This window comes from Apis mellifera, linkage group LG16 (genome assembly GCF_003254395.2).
Source record: "Apis mellifera strain DH4 linkage group LG16, Amel_HAv3.1, whole genome shotgun sequence".
Lineage (NCBI taxonomy): Eukaryota > Metazoa > Arthropoda > Insecta > Hymenoptera > Apidae > Apis > Apis mellifera.
The window spans coordinates 1,844,985-1,868,073 of NC_037653.1; the positions used below are offsets into that span (position 1 = coordinate 1,844,985).

The 23,089-nt window shown below is 21.2% G+C and overlaps 1 protein-coding gene across 2 annotated transcripts in view; it reads right to left on the minus strand.

Annotated features, from left to right (window-relative positions):
* Positions 1-23,089, minus strand: part of LOC726935 (cardioacceleratory peptide receptor) — an 81,779-nt gene that overhangs the window by 40,943 nt on the left and 17,747 nt on the right. Inside the window, exon 2 of one of the 2 annotated variants that reach the window (XM_006557763.3) lies at positions 21,799-21,935. The exons of the other annotated variant lie outside the window; for it this stretch is intronic. Coding sequence (XP_006557826.1) covers positions 21,799-21,801 — 3 coding nt within the window. The 5' untranslated portion in view covers positions 21,802-21,935. The remainder of the gene's footprint in view (positions 1-21,798; positions 21,936-23,089) is intronic. 2 annotated transcript variants of the gene reach the window in all.

The window sequence follows — 23,089 nt, forward strand, 5'->3', positions numbered from 1 at the left end:
TATATATTTTCTTCAATATTTGAAATAGTTGAATGAACATCTTACATTATTTTTACATGTATAAAAGATTTCAATATTATTCTCATGAAATTTCATCATAGAATTCTTTTTACTAGATTGCTATAGATACATCTTAATATTTATAATTATATTTATAAATATTTATATATATATTAATTATTTATAGAATAATTATTAATTATTCAAGATGGAATTATTATGAAAATTAATTTTTTTTTTCTTATTTTTTTATCCTGAAAATATAAAATTTAAAGAATAATAATAGCGATATTATCAAATTTATCAAATATATATATACAAAATTTCAAAACAAATGATCTATAATTTATTCCATTAAAAATCTTTGAGAATTCCATTGTAATTGAATATTCTATTGATGGACAAAATCTTTATCTTTTAAACGCAACTTTCATAATTCTTTTTTTCTTTTATCTCATAAAAAGTGGTATATTCAAAGGATAAATTTCAAATAAAAAAAAAATCAATTAAAAAAAAAAAAAGATTTTCTGATAATTTTTTATAGAGATTTTTCTTTTAATCCCTACGTTCCAATCAAGATTCTTCTCTGCTCACCGACCAGGTCTTCTTTTTCGTGTATTCGTTTCTCCAGCAATAAATCGTAAATTGCAGTAAAAGGTTTTTGCCTGACCACGCGATCGCTTTTTAAAAATCGCGCTTCTAACGACGAAGAGGGAGGCAACAAGAAATTCCTCTGATCTCATTTAACCGCAGCACTCCTCGGCCGAGTCATAAAGTTTTCAGTTTTTTCACGCGTCGTTGAACTTCATAATAAAGAAAAGTAATGATATTTCGTGTCTTTTACATGATTATGTATAGGATGTTAATGTTTTCGGGAAATAATTTAGAAAGCAAATTTTGAAGATGAATATAAAAATATGAAAATTGGAATATAAAAATGTTGATTAAAAATTATTTATTAAATTGTAAAGCAAATTGAAGTCTGCATTAAATGAAACGAGATAAAAATAGAATGATAGTTCTATCTACATTATATTGCCATTATCTTGCTTGATTTTAATATGATTTAATAAAATGTTAATATATTGATTCTAAAGACAAAAACAAACATGTCAATTGAAATTTATTTATTAAGTAATAAATAATTTAAATTTTAAAGAAAATTTTAAAGAAAATATAGTGAAATTGTTTTGTCCTCATTACATCACTTTATTTATGCATTTTATTTTTTGTCTTCTTTTTGTCTTGCTTTATTTAATGCAAAAATTAAATTATATAATTTAATAAATAAATTTTAATATTCTTGCATAATAATTTTTGTATTTATTATTTTAAATAGATTTATAAATATATTAACATCTTAAATAATAAACACATACAATATAAATATATGTATGAATATTAAAATGTTTGTGTAATATATTTTTATAAATATATACAATGTGTTAATATATTCACGGTCAAAATAAATAGAAAAATTGATATATGAAAATATTAGTTGAGGTTTGTTTATTAAATTACAAGTAGATTGTAATTTACATAAATTTTTAAATATCAAAGTCAAGTTTTTACATTTTGAATGTGATTAAAGAAATGCGATTTAAATAAATATTTGTTTTATTTTACAAATATAACGTATATTATATTTTTTCATATTTTTTAATTGTTCTTTTGCATATTATGTGTTTTCTACAAATTTTTGTACATTCAAATTTTATTTAAATCCATTTTATTTAAATAATATGCCAATAATAAGAAATTTAAGTTTATATTAAATGAAATGAAAAAGTAATGGAGATCTCATTTCTTTCATCTAATGTAAATTTTAATTATTTGTTAACTTAATACGTAAACCTCAACTGATATTTTCGTACCAACTTTTTCGTTTGTTCTTTATAATGAATCCTTCAAAGGATTCTTCCATGAATACATTAACATCTTATATATGTGTTGGTCTATGTAGTGAGAAACTGATCGCAAAAATTTATTTTTCTTTTCTCTCTGCTGCGTCGAGGATAAAATTGAAGTCAGTTATTCCATGTAAAATGGAATAGTATTTCTGGAGTCAGTATTTCTTAATCTTTTGGGAAAAAATGAAATTGTATTTATTAGGCATTTATGAAAATTTACCAAATTTGTATAGTTCCATTTTTTGAAAATTATTTAGAAATCAAAAAAAAATGATGAATTAATCTCTTGATTTCTATTTTTTTATAAATTATACTAAATTAAAATTTTAACATTATATAAAAATGAAATTGTTAATAGTTCTCTATGTACATTATGATTTTTAAAATGAAAATTATAATATAACAAAATATAATGGAATGATTGAATGAATAGGAATCCATAATATGAATTGCAACAAATTTTTAATCTTTTTAATTTTGAATCTTAAAATTAAAAAAATTCTCTTCTCTATCTTTTTAAATAGCTCATATTAACATTTAATAATTAATTATATTATAATTAATATTTAGATAGTTGTTTAATCAAATTTAATATATAATAACATATTCATAATAATATTACTTTTTTTAATTAATATGACTAAAAAATGTTCTATTTAAAAATATATGAAAAAGAAATTACATTATTGAAGATACATATTGAAGATAAGAATATAAAGAAATTAATTTACATCCATATAACAGGTTGAGAAACATTGTTTCAAACGAATTATAATTTCTACAAATTATTTTTTTTTTCTAAATTAATTTTTTCATTTTTTCATTTCTTTCAAGAGAAAAAATTATAACGAATTTCACATATTATGATGGAATTTAGCATCCAAACAAATATTAATTTGATATTAATTTTAACTTTTTTTAGAATTCCAATTATAACAATCCAATTATATATCCAATTTTATGTAAATCTTATCAATTAGAATAATATTCATATTTACGATTTGTGATTTTAATCAACAAATTTTATTACTTTCGATCCAAATTAATTTAAAGAATTCGTTTTATCGTAGAAAATAATTGTAACTCGAACACGTTCGATTGCGTCGAACTTTATATGAAAGTTTTTGCTGTCCTTATACAAAACTCATATCAGCCAGTTGTACAATATTTGTTTTATGAAATACGCTGCTATCCTGGTCTTCTTTTTTGAAACTCGCTTAGAAAAGATATATATCTGTCTGAAAACTTTTATAGGTCATCGCAGAACTTTTCAGGGTGTGAAAGAAAAAAATCGAACAAGGTTGATTTCTTTTTTAGGATTAACTTTATTCGAAATTAAAGAAAAGGAACGTGTTTCTTTCTTTCGACTCTTTCGTTATTTTATAATAGTAATATATATAACTATACTATATATGCTAGTAATGTGAAATTTAGAAGAGATGATGAGCAGGAAGGATTTGAATTCAAAATACAAAATCTCAATTTAGAAAATTTACATATTAATATTGAGATATAAGTTCTTATACAAGATGTTTCATTTAAATATAGCTACAATTAATATATAATTAATTAATATGAAAAAAAAATAAAATTTCATGAGAGAAAATTAAGTGCTTAATGTAGTCAGATATGTAAACATTTTGAAAATTTCACTTCTATAATTGTATATTTATTTTTATTTATCATATATTTTATATATTTTCTTATTATATATTTAATTGTATATTTATTTATATATATCTAAAAAACTCTGTATCAATGTACAGACTCAATAAAATAATTCATATATTACATATAAATATAACAAAACTAAAATTAGATTAGGTTAAAAAGAATAAAATTTTGAGCCAATTTTATGAGCCAAATTAAACAGAGATTTTAAGAAATATCATAAGATATATATATTTGATCATTTATGTACCTGTGTAATTTCTTTACTTTCTTATGTATGCTTATATCAATGTAAAACTTGGTAAAGTAATTCATGTGTATGATAAAGTAGGATTAGGTCATATAACTTCTTTATCTCTTTATATGCTTATCAATATAAAACTTAGTAAAGTAACTCATATACATGACAAAATAAATTAGATTAGAATATATGTATATTTTTGGTGAAGAAAACTGAAACTTTATATTTTTATTTTGAGTAAATGTTCTATCCCACTAAATCTCTTGAGTGCTGTAAAATAGATTAGGTTAGATTTACTTAATAGTAGGTTAGATTAGATTATAATCATCTAAATTAATTTAAATATAGGTATATCAAACTTGAGAGTTAATTAATTCATATGCTAATTCATATGATAATTTCAATAATATTAATTTTTAAATAACTTATAGTATTGTAAAAAATTTACACCATTATCACATATATCAAATAAAATATTTGATATATATAAATATTTGTACTATTAAAAATTAGAAACAAAAATTAATACAAAAAGAAGTTTCTGTATTTTATTTCACTTGAATGAGTTCTGAATATAAAACATATCAAAACGTTTATATTATTATAATTTTTAATGTAATTATAATATAACTTATAATTTAACATAATTAATAATATTTTACATTTAATTATAACAAATATTATTACAATGTTTATATTATTACAAATTATAAAAAAATTCACTTTCATTGAAATTCATTTCATCTTATACATGATATATTAATTCAAAATTTAAACTTTAAATCTCATTTTCTATCTTTTTAATTTAGTTTGAAGTTAATTAGAATTGATTTAATTAAAGATACATATTGCAAAATCACTTCAGTCACTGTATAAAAATTGATTTTACATATTCGTAAACTTTTTCAATTCTTCAATATCTGAAAATTTGATTGAAATGAAAAAATTTCCAACGTAGAAAAAATAAATATATTGTATATATTGTATAATCGACTCATTATTCGAATAAATTGATTTCAATTAAAATTTCACTGATTGTGAATTGCGTTTTATTTAAAAATATTCTATTATGTCTGGCGTAAATTGTAAAAACCAATTTTGAATTTTGTTTGCTTTTCTTTCTTTTTGTCTTTGTCTCGCACAATTACGTTTCATATTTTTAAGATGATATTTGGTATAAAAAAATTCTAATTTCAATGAAAGTTTACATAATATTATAAGATAGAAGTAAGAAGTAAGAAGATAGATAAGAAGTATTTTTCCAAATAATGTAAATAAAAATTTAAATAAGAAATTTGCTTCTATTTGAGAAGCATGAAAAAGAAAGTAAATCACGAAATAAAAAATATTTGATATTGATTTTTGAACGAATTATTTTCTTACAAAGAAATATGATAAATATTGAATTTGAAGTTTAAATATTCTTTTCAGGAAGTTTTTTGTATTAACAAAGTATATCAATTTCAATTAGGATATCTTATATATTCCTTTCACTATCGATTATCCATAATCTCATGATAACTAGAACATAACAAAAATCCAGGAAAATAAAAAGAAGAAAAAGTAATCTCAGTCGACAGTCATGATTGATTCGAAATCAATGTCTGGCCAAGAAGAGGATCGTATCATGTATAAAGATTCAAACTTTGGATAAACAAGTACATAAAGAAAATCTTTCAATAAAGAAAGAAGATATATATCATATATCATAATAATCTCGAATATTTAAAATAAATAAAAAAATAAAAATATTAAATAATTAAAAAAAATGTATAGATAAATAAGTAAATATATAATATATTAGATTAGACTTTTTTTTATTAAATAAAAAGTTTTTATTGTTTATGTTCAATTTCCATTACTTCTACTTTATAATAATTTATTCAACTATTTAAAGAAAATATATTATAATAAAATTGAATAAAAATTGAAATTATTTTCATTTATTTTAACGATATTATCGATATTTATCGATATCTATAGTCACTAAGTTGAATACCAATAGTTAAGTGGCGTTAGTGTCGCGTCATCAGTCGCTATAATGTTTACATATCGTGTCCATATCGTGTACTTACATTGAAAAGAAAAATTTTTCAGTACGTGTATTTTAATTTTAACCATGACTTGAGCAAAAGTAGCAAAAAGTTAAGAAACTAAAGATTGATACAACTCTCGAGGGACTAGCCACTTTTCTAACGAAAAGAATTCGCCATGACATGTAAGGAGAAATATGACTCTGCTTAGCCTCCGGGTCGAATCACTTTTTCCTTCACGTTTTCTCGAATGTATTCTTGCCGCGATAGGTGTCGCCGACAATTTATCACGTCGCAAGTGACGATCGATCAGTGATTTAATGGGATGGAAAGGTGAAATACAGTGTGGAATTTCGTTGATTTTGTGTAATGCTTGTGAAGATTGTTTCTGTTTTCGTTTTTTGATACGAGAAAAGATTTATTAACCTTCAAATTTGAAAGGTTGATTCAATTATTTTTAATCTACACGCTTTTAAATTGTAGAATTATTTTAAATAATAAATATCAATTACAACATGTAAAATGTAAGTCAAAAGTGAACTAACTTGATTGAGCAACGAGAATTAAATAATAACTTTTATGATTTTTAGAAATTTATAAGGAGATCGATATTTGATCAATTTTAATTATTCAATTATGCCTCATTAATTCAATTAAAATAGTATTAAATCTATTTTTTTTTAAAGTAATCACGTAATTATATAGAAAATATTGATAATAAAACATTTCTTTATAAAATTATAACTGTCGATTATCGAAAATATATTTATATTATTTTATCGATAATATATCGATATTTATCAAACAATTTTATTTTTCAATCATTGAACACGAGTGGATTACAGGTTATTATATTAATAATAATAATCTCTATTATTATATAACGTATTAAAAATCTTTTGACAAAGATTTAAGATCAACATAAATTACAATAATTATTCGAATATCTGTACTCCGTGATAATGAGTTTTCCTAGAGGAATCGTAACAACCGGTTCGCAATACAATTGAATTCCATAGAATGGAATGCAATCTCGAATGTTGCAGCAATCAACCAATCTGCCATCAGAAAAGGATCAACCATGGCGCAAATTGATGCGATACGATTCCTATGGGAGTAATAAATTGAAAACGGAATTCTTACGAGATTTTTATCAACGTGTATATAGTGTCTACGAATTTTTATCCAACAAGCAATCATGATTAATAAAAATTATCGAGATTTTGAAGTTGGATTAAATATAAATGTAATTTAATATCAAATAATATAAAATCATTTATTTTTTTTTTTGAAATTAAAATCGAGCTATGTTGGATTAAAATTCTTTGTCGCAATATTATTGTAATATTAATTAATGCAATATTAATTAATTACAATATCTTTTAATATCTTGAAAATTAAATACATTTTACAAATGTTGTAAATATTAGAAATGATTTAATATTATAATTATAATATCTTTTAATAATCTTTTAATAATGGATGATTGAATAATGGATGATTGATTAGATAATTTTTAACTTCAATTAAGTTTAAATATTATGAAATAAACGCATAATAAAGTGGAAATATTATCTTTAAATAAATTATTTTTGTTTGGAAAATATATATTTACAATTTATGTACAAATTATAATTTGTAAATATTTGCAAAACATTAATACTTTTAACAATAAATAATTTCTAATTAAAATAGTATTAATTAATATTTAAAAAATCATAATTATGAATTTCAATAATTTGTTTATTATTTTTCTCATTATCATTTTTTCTTTTATTTTCTTCCTAAAATTTATGATTTTACATAATTTTAAAAATTTGAATAACTTAATATTGTAAAAAATTTATAAATTCTAATTATTATTATATATATATTTATAATAAATTTTCATATACATTATTATACAATATTACACAATATTTATTTCAAATCTCAAATAATTTCAAAACAATTGAAATATTTTTTATAAAATTTATATTTATTTAAATACAAATTATAAATTAATAATTATTCTATTTTTGATGGAATAATAAATTATAATTATAAAAAATTATATCAATTCGATATTAAGTCAATATTTTATTCTTCTGTAGATTAATATTTACATATTCATTAAAATTCATCAAAATCTCAGATTTCTGTTTCGGTTCGACTTATCATATTTATTTTCACTTGATTTCAATCCATCCTATTACGTCGATTTTATATTCTCAATTTTCCATTGAATTATATGATATTCGAATTAAATACAAATGAAGATATCGATCATTTTAGGAAGACATAATCAACAAATCATCATTTTCAATATTGATCATTTTTAATTTATAATTTAATTAAAAATTATAGAAAATGCACATAATATAGTGTAAGAAATAAAGGAATATAAAAGATTTGTATTATTCAAAAAATTCATATTCTAGAAGAATTAATATTTTCATTATATCTTGAATATCTTGTGGAAACAAAACGCACAATGGAAATCCATGTGCTTTAATATTAAAATTTCACTTAAAAAGAGAAATATACTTTATGAGAATGCTTCTTAAAAGCGTGCATATGTTAATATGATATTTGAAAAAAATGTATTTAATTAAATAAAAAATGTATTACGATTACTTCAAAATTTTTGTATGATAAATTATATTTATTTATTTTTAAAATTATTAATTTAGAAAATATTTTAATTTGAATTTAAAAACTTATTATATGAAAGATAATGGAAACACAAGAAATTTAACATAATGTGTAAAAAATTGTTAACATCAGTTAGTAAAACTTTCGAAAAAAACAATCTTCTATTCGTATAAAAAATTGAAAAATACAATCATAAAAAATAAACAAAAGAGTTATTAATTAACAATCAATCAAATCAATTAAGTGTGATAATTTAAACTTTGCTTTTCGATGAACAAGAATATTGAATTTATTGAATAAAATTTTGAGAAATTTTGATTAATTTCAAAAAGTTGAATAATAGTTTTATCAAAAATTTAGTCATTTCATTTGGATCTAATATATTTTATAATTTTTTTTTAGATTTTAATCTTGATTATAAAATTAGGATCATTCATCTTTTTTTATACTTTTAATAAAATAATTTTTATTATTTCCAAGTTCTATTAATTATTATTTTTAATTAATAATATAATCATATATACAATCATATATTATTAATTTATATTTTTATATTTTATATGTTTTGTTTAGATTATAATGCAGATTTTTGAAATTTATAATATAAATTTTTTCCAAATATTCAGAATTTTTTATTTAAATCATCTAATGTGATAATTTATATAGGAATGTTTTAAATAAGCTTCTCAATATCAAGATTTATATCAGGAGAGTTGCCTGGAATATAAATAAAAAAAATAAAATATCATAATATATCATATCATAATATAAATCATATCATAATATAAATTATATGTATCAATATATATTAATAATTAATAAAATTTGCAATCATATTTCCAAATTTTTATAAATTGAAAAAAAAATGAAAAATGAAAATTATAAATAATCCTAATTTTTTGATCAAGGATTATATTTTTTTTATTGCATTTCTACTAAAATAATTAATTAATTAATCTAAATTTATGCAGATAATTTTACTATCTTCCTTGATTAACTGAAAGATATTCACGAATTAATAATTAAATAAATGAATCTGCTAATCTGCTAAGTGAACGACGTCTCGTTTTCATTATGAGAAGATATCGAAATATGAACACAAGAAGGGGATGTATAAAGGAGGAGATAATGTCGTCAAAGGGAATATTGAATTTTACGTTTGTATTGGGATTAAAGCGGCCGATGCTCACTTTCCACCGGAAGAGGACTTCCGCCATCATTCGAAATGTAAGATTCCCTCAGGCGAATTTCACAGGAGTCACGATTATCGATTTAATAAAGATTCCACAAGTTTAAGTATAATTTGCAATTCAAAATCTATTTCTCGGCGTGTTTTAGTCGCTTCTCATTTCTTAATTATAACTTATCGATTAAAGTTTAACGAAGAGAGAAACGAAATGAAAAGTTGAGATAAGTGATTAAGATGACTTATTAAGAATTAATAGATGATATTTTCTATGGATGAGAATAAATGCAATTTTAGTTTAATAAAATATCGATTTTTATATTAACATTTTTGAATATTTATTTATTTATTAATTAAATAGTGAATTTTTTTAAGAAACATTGAGAAATAATTTTTCAGATCTGAGTGACATGAAGAAAAAGATATTGATGTTTGATTTTCTTTATATATGCTTTTTCTTATTTAAATGAGTATAAAAATTTCTATTTCAATATAATAAAAACATTCGTATTTTCAATATCATTTATCTTATTTCATCTCATAATTTTTGCTCGAATAAATTTTCATATCATAAATATCATATTCTATATTTATAAGTATATATACTATATTTCTATATTTATAAGTATATCTTGAAAAAACTAATTCATAATTATAAAAAAAAGCGTTTTGAAATCATTGACGTAACTTCTATCTTACATAATTATTAAACAATAAATATTCGTTTCCTATTATATATATATTAAAAACACAAAGCATGTTTAGGACTTTCAAGCAGAAAAGCCAAATTTTCTTAATTTTATTCTTAACAATTGAAGTTAAGAATAAGTTATTTAATGTTATTTATTTAATGAAATCATTTTTAAATGAAATCATTACTTAAAATAACTTTATTTGAAATTTTAATTTAGTTTTTATTAAGTAATTATCTTTTTAGTAGGTTAATGTTCAACTTTATTTTCAGAAAATATCGACAATGAATATGCGCCCTCTATCAAGTAACTACATAAATTCTTTATAGAATATTAAACGTCTCACGCACAAAAAATACTCATAACTTCAAAAATTCCTGTTCTTATAAAAAAGTTCTTATAAAAAATGATTATATGTTAACCAGCTGTTAAAATTATATAGCTCATGCATCAATCGTCTCATCATGAAATTACAATAATTCGGTACGAGAAACACGTGGTTCTCGTCTACTGTATTACGTATTCCTCGTTCGTCGTGACGCTTTGGTAAATGCAAGCCAACTTTCGTACAAATTCTGTGTATAGTGGTGTATAAGTGCATATACGTATATAATCTTTATTCGTATGTACCTCTCTATCCCCGAGGAAGGCTAATGAGATTCAAAATAGCATGGAATTTAATAATGTCGAATCCGGAAATTTCACGAGTGCATAAAATGGCAGACCAAAAATTTCGATTAAATGATTACTCGATTACCGAGTTATTCGTCGTTTCGTTGAACGGACCATGAATTTCTATTTTGTAGATAAATTTTCGGTCAAAAGATGAGATTTTCAGTTTTGATGGATTGGTTTTCTTTATTCTTATCTGGATATTAATTTAAGGTTAAGGTTAGGAAAAAAGAGACATGATGATTTTGTAATTTGAGATATAATAATTATTTTTGATATAATTATTAAAATATAATGAGATTAGTCAAGATAGTTTTATATAATGTTTATCTAATTTTATATTTATAATGATTTTCTAATATTTATTCAAATTAATCAAATTTGAATTATATATTTATTTTTTTTTATTATTTATTATTTAATTTAATAATTTGTATATTCCATCAATAATGAACTGGCAAATTTTTATGGTGCAAAAACTATGAGACCACCATGGTAGTCACGATAATGCATAATAACGAGCAATTGTAAATCATCAGCCACATGACACATGGACATCATATAATTCTTGATACAACTGGTTGAAGCGGCAGCTCGTTAACAAAGCTCGTTATAACGTCATTGTTGACCAGCTTTCTGCATAGATGCAATCATTTAAACCATGATGATTCAATGATGTATCGCACGTAATAATTGATGAATGATTTCAACGCGATTTAATCTCTTTGATCACTATTTTGACATTTTGTCGATTTCTGTTCCATTATGAAATGTATAATAATATAAGTACAGTCAAGAGCAAAAATATTTGTCTTCACAAAAAAATTTCCTCATTTCGAAAATTTTAATTCTATCAAATATTTATATATAGAGTTATTACTATTGCGATGTTTTTCTGGAAAATAAAAATATACAAAATAAAATTATTAAAATTTAATATATAAATAAAAAAATGATAGAAAGAGTTGTATTGTATTTTGTAAATAATATAATGATTCATATAATTTTTTTGTAATTGCAAATTTTTTTGGAAATTTTAAAGTGATTTTCAATATTTTAAATAGAATATATTAAATAAATTTAATATGTATAAATTATATAAATTTTTTTATAATAATAAATTTGATAAATTAAATTTTTTTAATGACAGAATGATAGTACATTAAAAATTAAATATTTCATAATTTAAAATTTTGCTCTTTTACCATTATGAAATAATATTGAAAAAAAAAACAAAAGAGTATTGAAATTTTAATTGTAGATTTTATCTCATTAAAATCATATTCTTATTGTTGCATAATATATATAATCAATTGTGCATACATTCACAAAATTTCAACATAAAATAAAAATTATAATTTCTAATTAAAAAAATAAAAATTTCTTTTATTTTAAAAAATTATATAATTAAATATTTTAAAAATTGTTACATCTCATTATACTCTTATATATAAACTTTCAATTAAAATCAGAATATTTATTTTTAATAAATGATTTTCCTAGTACATGATTTAATACATGATCTCACGACAAAGTATTACAAACAGTATAAATACAAACTTGTCTTCATTAATGATTTATTTAACAATATTTTCAAAAACAAATATATATTTCCATGTAAAGAATATTCGTGCAATCTCTTTTTTCATTCCTATAATATTATACTATTATGATATTATATACTATTATAATATTATACCTTCAATATTTATTACTCTCAATTTTCAGAATATATAATATATTAATATTGTATTGTATTATGTATTATATATATAAAGTGTTAAGTATATATTATTATATTTAATATAACATTAATTAAGAGAATATAGTTGATAGTTGAAGTCTTCTACAAATTTTTAAAAATATTCAAAAATAAATGATATATTTTAAACAAACATTATATAGGTACTAATGCATAAATAAATATATATTTATATATATATATATATAAATATGCATATATATATATATATATGTATAATTACATACAAGAGATACTTGAAAATTCATATATTTGAGAAAGATATAAAAATTATTATTTAAATAAAATTTTATTTAATTATTTTATTTATTACAAAAATCATAAAATGACAAAGATGTTCTTTCATAAATGATAAAATTGTAAGGAAATAGAATTTGTTTTATACTAAGTAAATTCAAAAAACAATAAATCCTTTAAAAATATTTATTAATATATGTATAATGTTAATGTGATTACATCACATCTAAATATTTTAATATTGAAATTTAAATTTTGTTTTATATTATTATAAGTTAAATTATAAATTATAAATCTTATTTTAAATATTCATTAATACTATTTTATTTACAATTTTGAAAAATATTCATTATTATGATTTTACAAAGAACATAGATAAATCTATGAAAAATAATTTCTTAGAACGATCATCTTTCTTTTCTTATTGATACGATTTTAATCTGATCTTTTACGAAAAAGACAATATTTTTAGAATAAATCACTGGTCCAATGCCAACATTATTATTCTTTTGAAAGCTTCTAAATTATAAGATTAGTATTTCTTCTCTAATAAATAACATGGAATTTCGCGTGTCTCACGCAAAATTATATCATAATATATTGCGATTTACGATCTGTCGTAGAGTTAATTTATGTTTGAAAAATTGATTCGTTTTGGAAATTAATTTTCTTCTTTTATCATATGTCACTGCTGACCAAAAGTTTTTTATTATACTTTTATCTTTTTTCTTAATTGAATCGTGTTTTAATTTTTTATTAATTATAAATTATTGTTGAAAATATCAATAATAATATCCTTAATTTTACAAATTTTTGACAAAATTTTTTTCTAATCTATTTTCTTTAAATACTCTTCTAAACACTTTCTTTAAATAAAAAACTTTTGATTAATATACGTATAATTTCAGTAATATAAAATAAAATATCAATAATAATAATTTCATCAGTTTATTAAATTTTTGATAAAAGAATTTCCTAATCCATCTCTTCAAAATATTTGAATTTTAAGGTTAGAAATTCTAAAAAAGAAAAAAATTCTTTTTAATGTTGTAAATAAATTTAAATTGGCAGAAAATGATAATCGCTCATTTTTTTTCCAGAGAATGTACAAGTTAAACTTATCAACTGTCTCGTTAAAAGTTCTCGTTTCAAACGAATGAATAATGGTATTTTCCATTCGCATAATAATTTCTCATGCATAACGAAATAATCAATGATATGCATGATTAATATCGTTTTCTAAATTTTGATTCTATTTAATGAATACATCGTATTGGATATTATATACTGATAAACGAGCAACAAATTAAATATAACGCGCTGTTTTTGAAAAATTTCCTCGATATTGCAATGATAAAATAAGCATTTGCTGAATAATTTGCTTAATATTTAAAAAAATGGTTTTTCAGATCAAAAAATATGGAACAAAAATATTGCTTTTTATGCGGTATGTAAATGCATAAAATATTAAGTATTTACATATTTTTTTGCATTTGCATATTCAATATTTTCATTTCTGCAGCAAGAACAGAACAATTGTAAATAAATTTTTTAAAATAATATTTACCTAGTTATATAAAGAAATAACGAATCTATAAGATGAACAAAATAATTTGAACATTTCATCTCATTTAATAATAAGAAAAATTTTTAGATAAAAATTGAAATTGAATTAATTTTAATATTTTTATTATTGTTAATTATATTGTTGAATATGATTTAGTTGTATAAAAAAAATATTATTTAAATTATATTAAATTGGATGAATTAAATAATTTATTATCACTTTGAATCTTTCATCTGATTTTGATAATAAAAGGAATTTTTTGAAAAATTAAATGCATTATCAATTGCACTTTTTAATCTTAATATTATTGAAAACAAATATTCTAGAAATATTCTAAATGATCAAATTATTTTATTCATTTTGCATATTTTCATATCAACTCATAAAAAAAATATTTTAAAATTTTATTATTATACTTCATTAAAATATTTAGGCTTGATTATTACTTGATAGTATTAATAGTAATTATGGTGCTATTAGTTTATTTTTTTAGAAAATTGAAACACTTGAAATATTATTTTGTTAAGAAAAAATTTTAATTTTCTAATATTTTTTCATCTTGTTACAAATTTTTTTTAATTCTTTTCAAAAGAAATATATTATAGAATATATAGAGTATAATGATATAAAAAAATTCCAATTTGAAAAATTATACTATTTAATTAGATGAAATGGATTAGATGAAAAATGAATAATTAAAATTAGAAATAAATTCATATTATAACAAAATTCTTATAACTTATTTATACAAATTATTCTTTTAAATTAACAAAAAGTTTAAGTTAGATTAATCTTTCAAAATTTCAAAGAAGAGATTTTCGTAGAATTTTATAGTTTCACATATATTTTTAATTGAAATATGAATCAATCTCCCAATTTTAAAATCCAATAATTTCGAATGAAATTGAATCTATAGATAGTTTGCCTAATGAAAAAAAAAAAAAGTTTTTAATTCTCTCTCTTTTCATAAAAAGAAACGAATGAAATTGGATGGTTGATAATTCGATAACGAGGTGATTGAATTTACGTTCGTTCAACGACCGGCTACCGAACTCGTAAGTTTAACAGATTACACACTAGTTTAGTATGCCACGAGAAAGTATTAATTTCCATCCATAAAAGCGACCAAGTACTCAGAGCGACCGTATAATTAATTTTATCGCCATCATCCTACCAACAGAAGAATTTATCGTGACCAGATTAGCTCGCATTACCTCTGACTTATGATTCGTGTTACTTCAATCTTTTCAACATAGTGCAATGTGCAACAATTTTCAAAGAAAGAGTGTTTTGATTTCGTTTGAATTATTTGTTGTTTGAATTATTAATTAAAATAATAATAATAATAATAAACAACTAAATTTCTAAACCTGTATAAAAAATAAATAATTTTTATTTCAATTAAAAGTTATTTAAATTGTGAAAAATGAATATTATTAAATTAATTTTAATCAAGCGTGTTACAATAATAATATATATAACATTTTTGAGAAATGTAGACATGTATTATAAATTCTATAAAAATAACATATGATAAAAAGGTTATGTTTCCAAGGTTTGTTCAAATGATTTTACTATTCGTTATAATATAAAATGAAAAAGATAATAAATAAATAATATGAAAAAAAAACAATAAATACAAACTCATAAAATGAAAAAAAAAAAAATATTTTATTTTCTCACGCTTTACCAACTTCAAATCATAAAAAATATAGTTAACCATAAAAAACATCGTGTTAAATGTTTGGCAAATTTTATGAAAAATTGATAAAAAAAATAAAATTTAATTTTATTTTATTAATATTATTTTAAAAATTAAATTGAAACAATTTACTACTATTTTGACGTGTAGAATATTATATGTAAACTTATCGAAATATCTCTATTGATATAATATTAAAATATTTTGGAAAAATTAAATAATTTGATAGGATATATCATTTGATATAAGAGATTTTTTCTACGTTGAGTCGTAAAGATTATTTGTAGGTCAACTTTATTTTTTTAAATAGAATCATATCTTTATAAATGCACAAAACAATGCAAATAATCTTAACCTCTAAACAAAATTATTGAATTATTTATGCCAAAAAATCATTAGTTCAGGAGATATTTTAACTTCAATTTTTTAAAATTTATGACATGAAAAAATATCCTAACAATATTTTATTTTACTTGTCTTTCATATATTAAATTCTACAAAATTAATTATCAAAAAATATTCTATCTCATAAATTAATAATTTTTTTAACATAACTTATTTAATGATTGAATTAATAAACTGATTTAATAATCTTTTTATAATTTATAATTATAATTTATCTAATATATATATATATATATATATATATATATATATATATATATATATATATATATTTATTATTTCATTTCTCAATAATAATATTCGTCTTTGCAATAATTTAAAAAGAAAAAAAAAGTAAAATAAAAAATATTTGGTTAAAAATTAATCATGCAATATTAAAAAAAAAGCAAATATTTTTAAAATCAATTATATATGCAAAACATATCTCGCACGTGTATTTTATAGTTCGAATGTTAATCGTTCTTTTTTATTTTTTTTCAAAAAATTACGTTAACATGCTTATTACAAAAAAACGATAATGACTTCTTTTTTTTTATCTTTTTTTCTTTTTTTTTTTTTTTTTTTTTACTTACAAAGATATTAAAAGTAGAAAGAAGAATGATCACGTTATATCGTGATATTTACGATATTTAAATTCCGTGGAAGCAAGAGGGCGCTGGACGATCATAAAATTAGACTTCTAGTCGTCGTATTAAAAATAATGGCGCATATGAAGACGCATGTGTACCGTGGATAACCGAACAGTATCGACTTTTGTCAAATGATAAACGGTTATTTTTATCAATAATTTGTGCGATGATTATTAGTTAACTGTCATGTTAAGGAACGAGGTCATTTTATCAAAAAAGGTGATTCGATCATGAACTATTATTGTCGAAGTAAAAAAATATAACCTGGACAACATCGTGTCTCAATATCTGTTTGTGAACATCATTATTTGAACTGAAATTGTGAATAACGAATAAACTTCGAGCAAGCTTTTTGTTTATGGTCAAACTTATATCATCGGTTCGATTGTAAATTTATCTGAAACCTCAAAAAGACTGGTTTGCGTGAAAGTAAGAAATTGTTGATTCGTCTCTACTAAATCTTTGGATACTTTGTATATACAGAATATTTCATACATTTTTAGTAAAAAAAGATAAATGATAAAAAAAAAACTTAATAAAGGAAAAAAATTTAATATAATAATTTATATTTTTCTATGACTTTCTTCATAAATATAACCACAAACCAAAAACTTGATAAATCACAAGTGCATTTACTTTCCTTATAGAATTACGTGTATTTATACAATAAAACATAGCATTTAAAAAACCAAAATTTTATAAAATATCTTACAAAATTATAAGATTATAATTATATTTTGAATTTAGTGAAAAAGAGAAAAGAATTTTACAGAAAAAAATTTAAATGGAATACTAATATTTATTTTTCCATAACCTCTTTCTTCATAAATATATAATAATATTTAATATTAATTAAATATAAATGATTTTCTCTTAAATTGAATTACTTATTTTTGAATAAAGATATAATATAAATTTAAAAAATAAATATTTCATAAAATATGTCTTATTTTTTTTATAAATCATGTTTTTCATAAAAAAAAAAAACATTCTACATATCATTTATATAAATAGATTTCAAATTCTTTAGAAAATAGAGAAATTAAACAATAAAAATATTTATTATATTACTTGTGGTTTTCTAACAAAATGATCGAAAAGATTTCTTGCAGAATTATCCAAGCAAAGTTGGGCCAAAGTAATGACCAATCCCGCTATCAAATAATCGAGCCAGCTGATAAGGAATAGTCACAGCGAGGGAAGATATATGGGGTAGATGAAAAGATCTGTCTTCCTTTTTTTTTTCTCCTCTATATCTTAAGAGATGCTGGAATCCTCCAAGTTCATTCTCTCCAAGCGACCGTAAACAACTCCATTACGGTTTTCTATCTTCGAGATCACCAGAATACCCGGAGAAGTGATCTTAAGATCGTAAATATGTCTCCAATCCCTTCTCCGTTTTCTTTTTATATGGTTTTAATATATCAAAATCAGACTCTATCATAAAGATAGATCAAATCCTGATTTTTGAATTTTTGAAAAAGTTATCTCAAAACTCTTGAAATCGGAAACTTGAATTTTTTTTGAGTTTTTAAATTTTTTGAATTCTTTGAAAACACATTATTATTTTATTAAATTCTTTTAAAATTTTTTTTCGATAAATAAGATTATCATGTTGTTTTTTCTAATGCTATTCAAAATGTTACAAAAGTATATATTTATTAAAAAAAAATGGAGGATGTTCGAACTGGAAATTTTAACATATTTGTTGATGCACGAACAATACAGCTGCGTAACAATGTATTCACCGCGCACTCTATTGCATTTAATTAAGAAAGTTCTCAATCTAATGTACATGATCGCACCCGCATAATCTTCTCGATTGTTTGCTTAATAAATGTTTACTTAATAATTTGATCATCGATTATTATAAGATTATAAGTTCAATTTTGATTTTCATCTTGTTTAATTTTACAATTATTTCCACTCTCCAAATTATAAACTATTTTTATAAATTATTTTATAAATTATTTTTTATTATTTTAATATCCTTAATTTTGACTGATTGTTAATGAATTTTTGTTTTTTTTTTTTATTAAATTCTCCTGATTATAAAAAAAAGAAAAGATAAATATTAAGAAAAGAGGAAGCAAAATAGGCTTAAGAAGAGGTTAGAAAATCATTAAAGCTATGTTTATATTAAACGATTATATCAATTAATTATTAATCAATTTCAATATAAATTATGACTGAAATTTATATAGCAATTTGATTAAAAATTGTTTAATGTACTTTTTTCAAAAATTTATAATCAATCTTTTCCCTCAAATAATGCTCAAATAAAATGAATGATTTATATCAAAACTTTTAAATAATTTAATTTTATTTTGCAGTAAGATTTCTAAGAATATGATTATTAATTATTTTTTTAAATTTTTAAAAAATAAAAAAAATATTAATCAAAATTATATTAGAAAATATTGTGTTTATAGAAATGAATTTCCTATAATAAATAATTTTTATTTATTCCTAATTTTTTTTATTATAAAATGCTTAGATTTTATTGCTGCATTTATCATATTATAAATAATATTTTGAACTCTTAAGATGAAAAATGAAAATTTGAAAAATGATTTTATATTAATATCTGTTGTATATTCAAATAAATATAATAATAAATATATTTTGATTGCTATTGTCTGCCAATAAAATTTTTAATTTATATTTTGAATTATTTTTTCATTCTTGTTATTTTAATAATATATTTAAAAATTAATCGTATATATTCGTGTTTAAGAAATATCTATTTTATTAAAATTCTTACTAGTGAATATATTTTATATTTTGTAAAAGATAAATTTTGACAAAATTACATAACCATATCACTCATAATAATAATATTATCATTTAATGGAAAAAAGGACGAATATTATTTAACAATAAATACATAATATCGTTATTTTCAAGAAAGTATCTTTCATTTAAGACCATTTCAATGAAATTTTGCACAAAAAAAAAAATAATAATTCCAGATTTCATATATATCTTAATTTTTATTAAAATCAAAATTTTTAAATTAGGTAAAATTTCTTCGTGAAATAATGCACGAAAACTTTTGTGTTGGATTGTATTTCCACATGCGTGAAATATTTCGACGATTGAAAATAAAAATAAAAATAATATTCTTTCTCTTTCTTCTCGACTCTCGTCGCCATAAAACGAAATTTAAAGTTTTAAACTTCTCGGTACGAACGCAATTACTATGACCCCCTAATTTCGCGAGTTGATTACGCGCAAAAATCGTTTCTGAGGAAATCGTGCAAGGAGTTTGAAGCCGGTTCGCACGATCATGATCGAATTATATAATCAAAGACTACTTTAATAAACTGTACATATTGTATATATACACAACTCAAAGAAAGTTACAAACTTCAAAGTAGAATTCGATTTCAATTTGGTCCAGATTTCATCGATGCGAACAAATCCGTGATAATTCGAGATTTATGCACCCTATAACGTAAACCGTTAATCTCTGTAATCACGACCATGTTTTCTATTCTCCAAGGCTGATGGTCGGTATATTTCACCGTCTGTGAAATCAATCCTCGGCTCAGCGACACGAGATTCAATTAACAGGCTATAGGATTCAGTGAAGTGCTCAGGTTTTTGTGACATTTAGATAGATATATGGCTTTAATCTGAAGAGTAAGTGAAAAATTATCAGTATTTGCAAGTTTTCTTTTATTTTATACACGATTTTATTATAGATGATAAATGTTCACAATGCTTTCTAAGAATAATGTAACGGCCTAATTAGTGAAGAGTTAATTAATTTTTTAAAAATTAGAAAAAAATGTGTGGTAATTGAATTATAGTATTTTAAGATAATAATTCTCTCTTAAAAGAAAAATGATTCAGTTATGGGAGAATAAATTTTTAAAAATTAGGAAAATAGAGAAGAATAATTATATTATCTTAAAGAAATGATTCTCAATTTGTGTTGTCTTGCTTTTTGAAATCATTATAATCATTTTTAATTTTTGTATCTTTTATTTATTTTAATATAATTATATTACTATATTATACAATTATTATAAAATTAATTTAATAGGACTATGATTCAGAAATTTAGTTATTGAAAACTGAATTAACTTTTTAAAAATTATGAAAGAAATATGAAGTAATTGAAAATATTTATTTTATATTATTTATTTTATAACAATGATTTCCAATTTATTGAAATATCGATAATAATAATAATAATAATAAGAAAATATGGAAAATATATAAAAAATATATTTAAATCAGTATATTTCAAAACAAATTGAAATAAAATATATATAGAAATATTTCTATATTTATTCTGAACGGATATATCTCGAGTCTAATTTAATAAATTAGTTCATTGCTTCAAAGGAAATTATAACAAATATTTTATAAATTATAGCATATATCCAATGAAATGATGATAAGTAATAACAAGATATTTCATCGAGTACAATATCTTCAGTATTTACCATTTTTCGAATGAAACGACTCGCAAGAGCTTAATTTTATCGCCCGCCTTTTTCCAGCATCACGTCAATGACCCTCTTCTTCCTCCTTCGCTTCTTCTCCCTCCATTCTTCATTCTTTCAACGCGAACCGCACATTCCTAGTAAAAATAAGCGAATTCCATGTGGATTTCTGCAATCAGTCGATGATGTGAGATAGAGAAACATGTTGCGATGCTTTTGTTGAGTAACCAAGAAAGTGTCTGCATAGTTCTTTTTGTGATAGAAAAAAAAAAATTGTAGTTTCGAAAAACTCTGGTGAATTGCGAAAGTGATCGACACGAAAGTTAAAAGTTATTTGAAAGAAAATTAGATTCTAAATATGAAACTTCAATTATTATTTTTTCAGATATTAATATATAGTAAAAAAATTTTCACTATATATTGAATATTATACGTGATTGATACATTAAATGCTTGTTATAATAGTAGTATCAATCTTTATATTTATAGAATATATAAAATTTCAGCGATAGAACAATTATAAAATATATCAGCAAAATATGTCTTCATAATAATTTTTCGTGTATCTTGTAATTCGACAAAATATTTTGTAATCAAATCATGCAGTTTCTTTATTTTTTTATTACTATTTCTATTTTAATTAAGTTTTCTGTTATTATTTCATCTAACTATGTACAATTTAATTTATTTTATTTATATTTTAATCTCGATAGCCGAAAAATCATGATTACCAAAAAATTAAAAACTTACCCTTACTTATTCATTAGATTTGAATTGGATTAAGTTAGGTTATTATACACTCACAATCGATAACAATAATTATCAGTGAAGATAGTTATATTAATAATATATAAGTAAGTAATCTTCAATATATGTGAAAAAAGTTTTTTTGTTAATATTTCGCAATAATTGGTTGAAATTGAAGTTTTTTATTTTGAATAACCTTTCTCTCGTAACAATTCTTTAAATTCTTATGCCAATTGATCACTAGGATTTTTCGGAACTTTATTTTAAAATTATATATATGATAAAATAAATAATTATTTATGAAGCTTATATTTTACCTTGATTTATAAACAACTGTAAATGACTGAAATTGATTGTGTAATGAATTATATGTATACATTTATTAATACATGGATGAGTTGGATGAGTTGGATAAATTGGATGAATTTCTGATGAATTTATGATCGCTATATGCGTAGTAAGAAAAATATATAACAGGCGTCGCTATTGTACTAAATATTGTATTGCGATATGCGATTCTCTTTCTTTTTGTTTTGCCATTTTT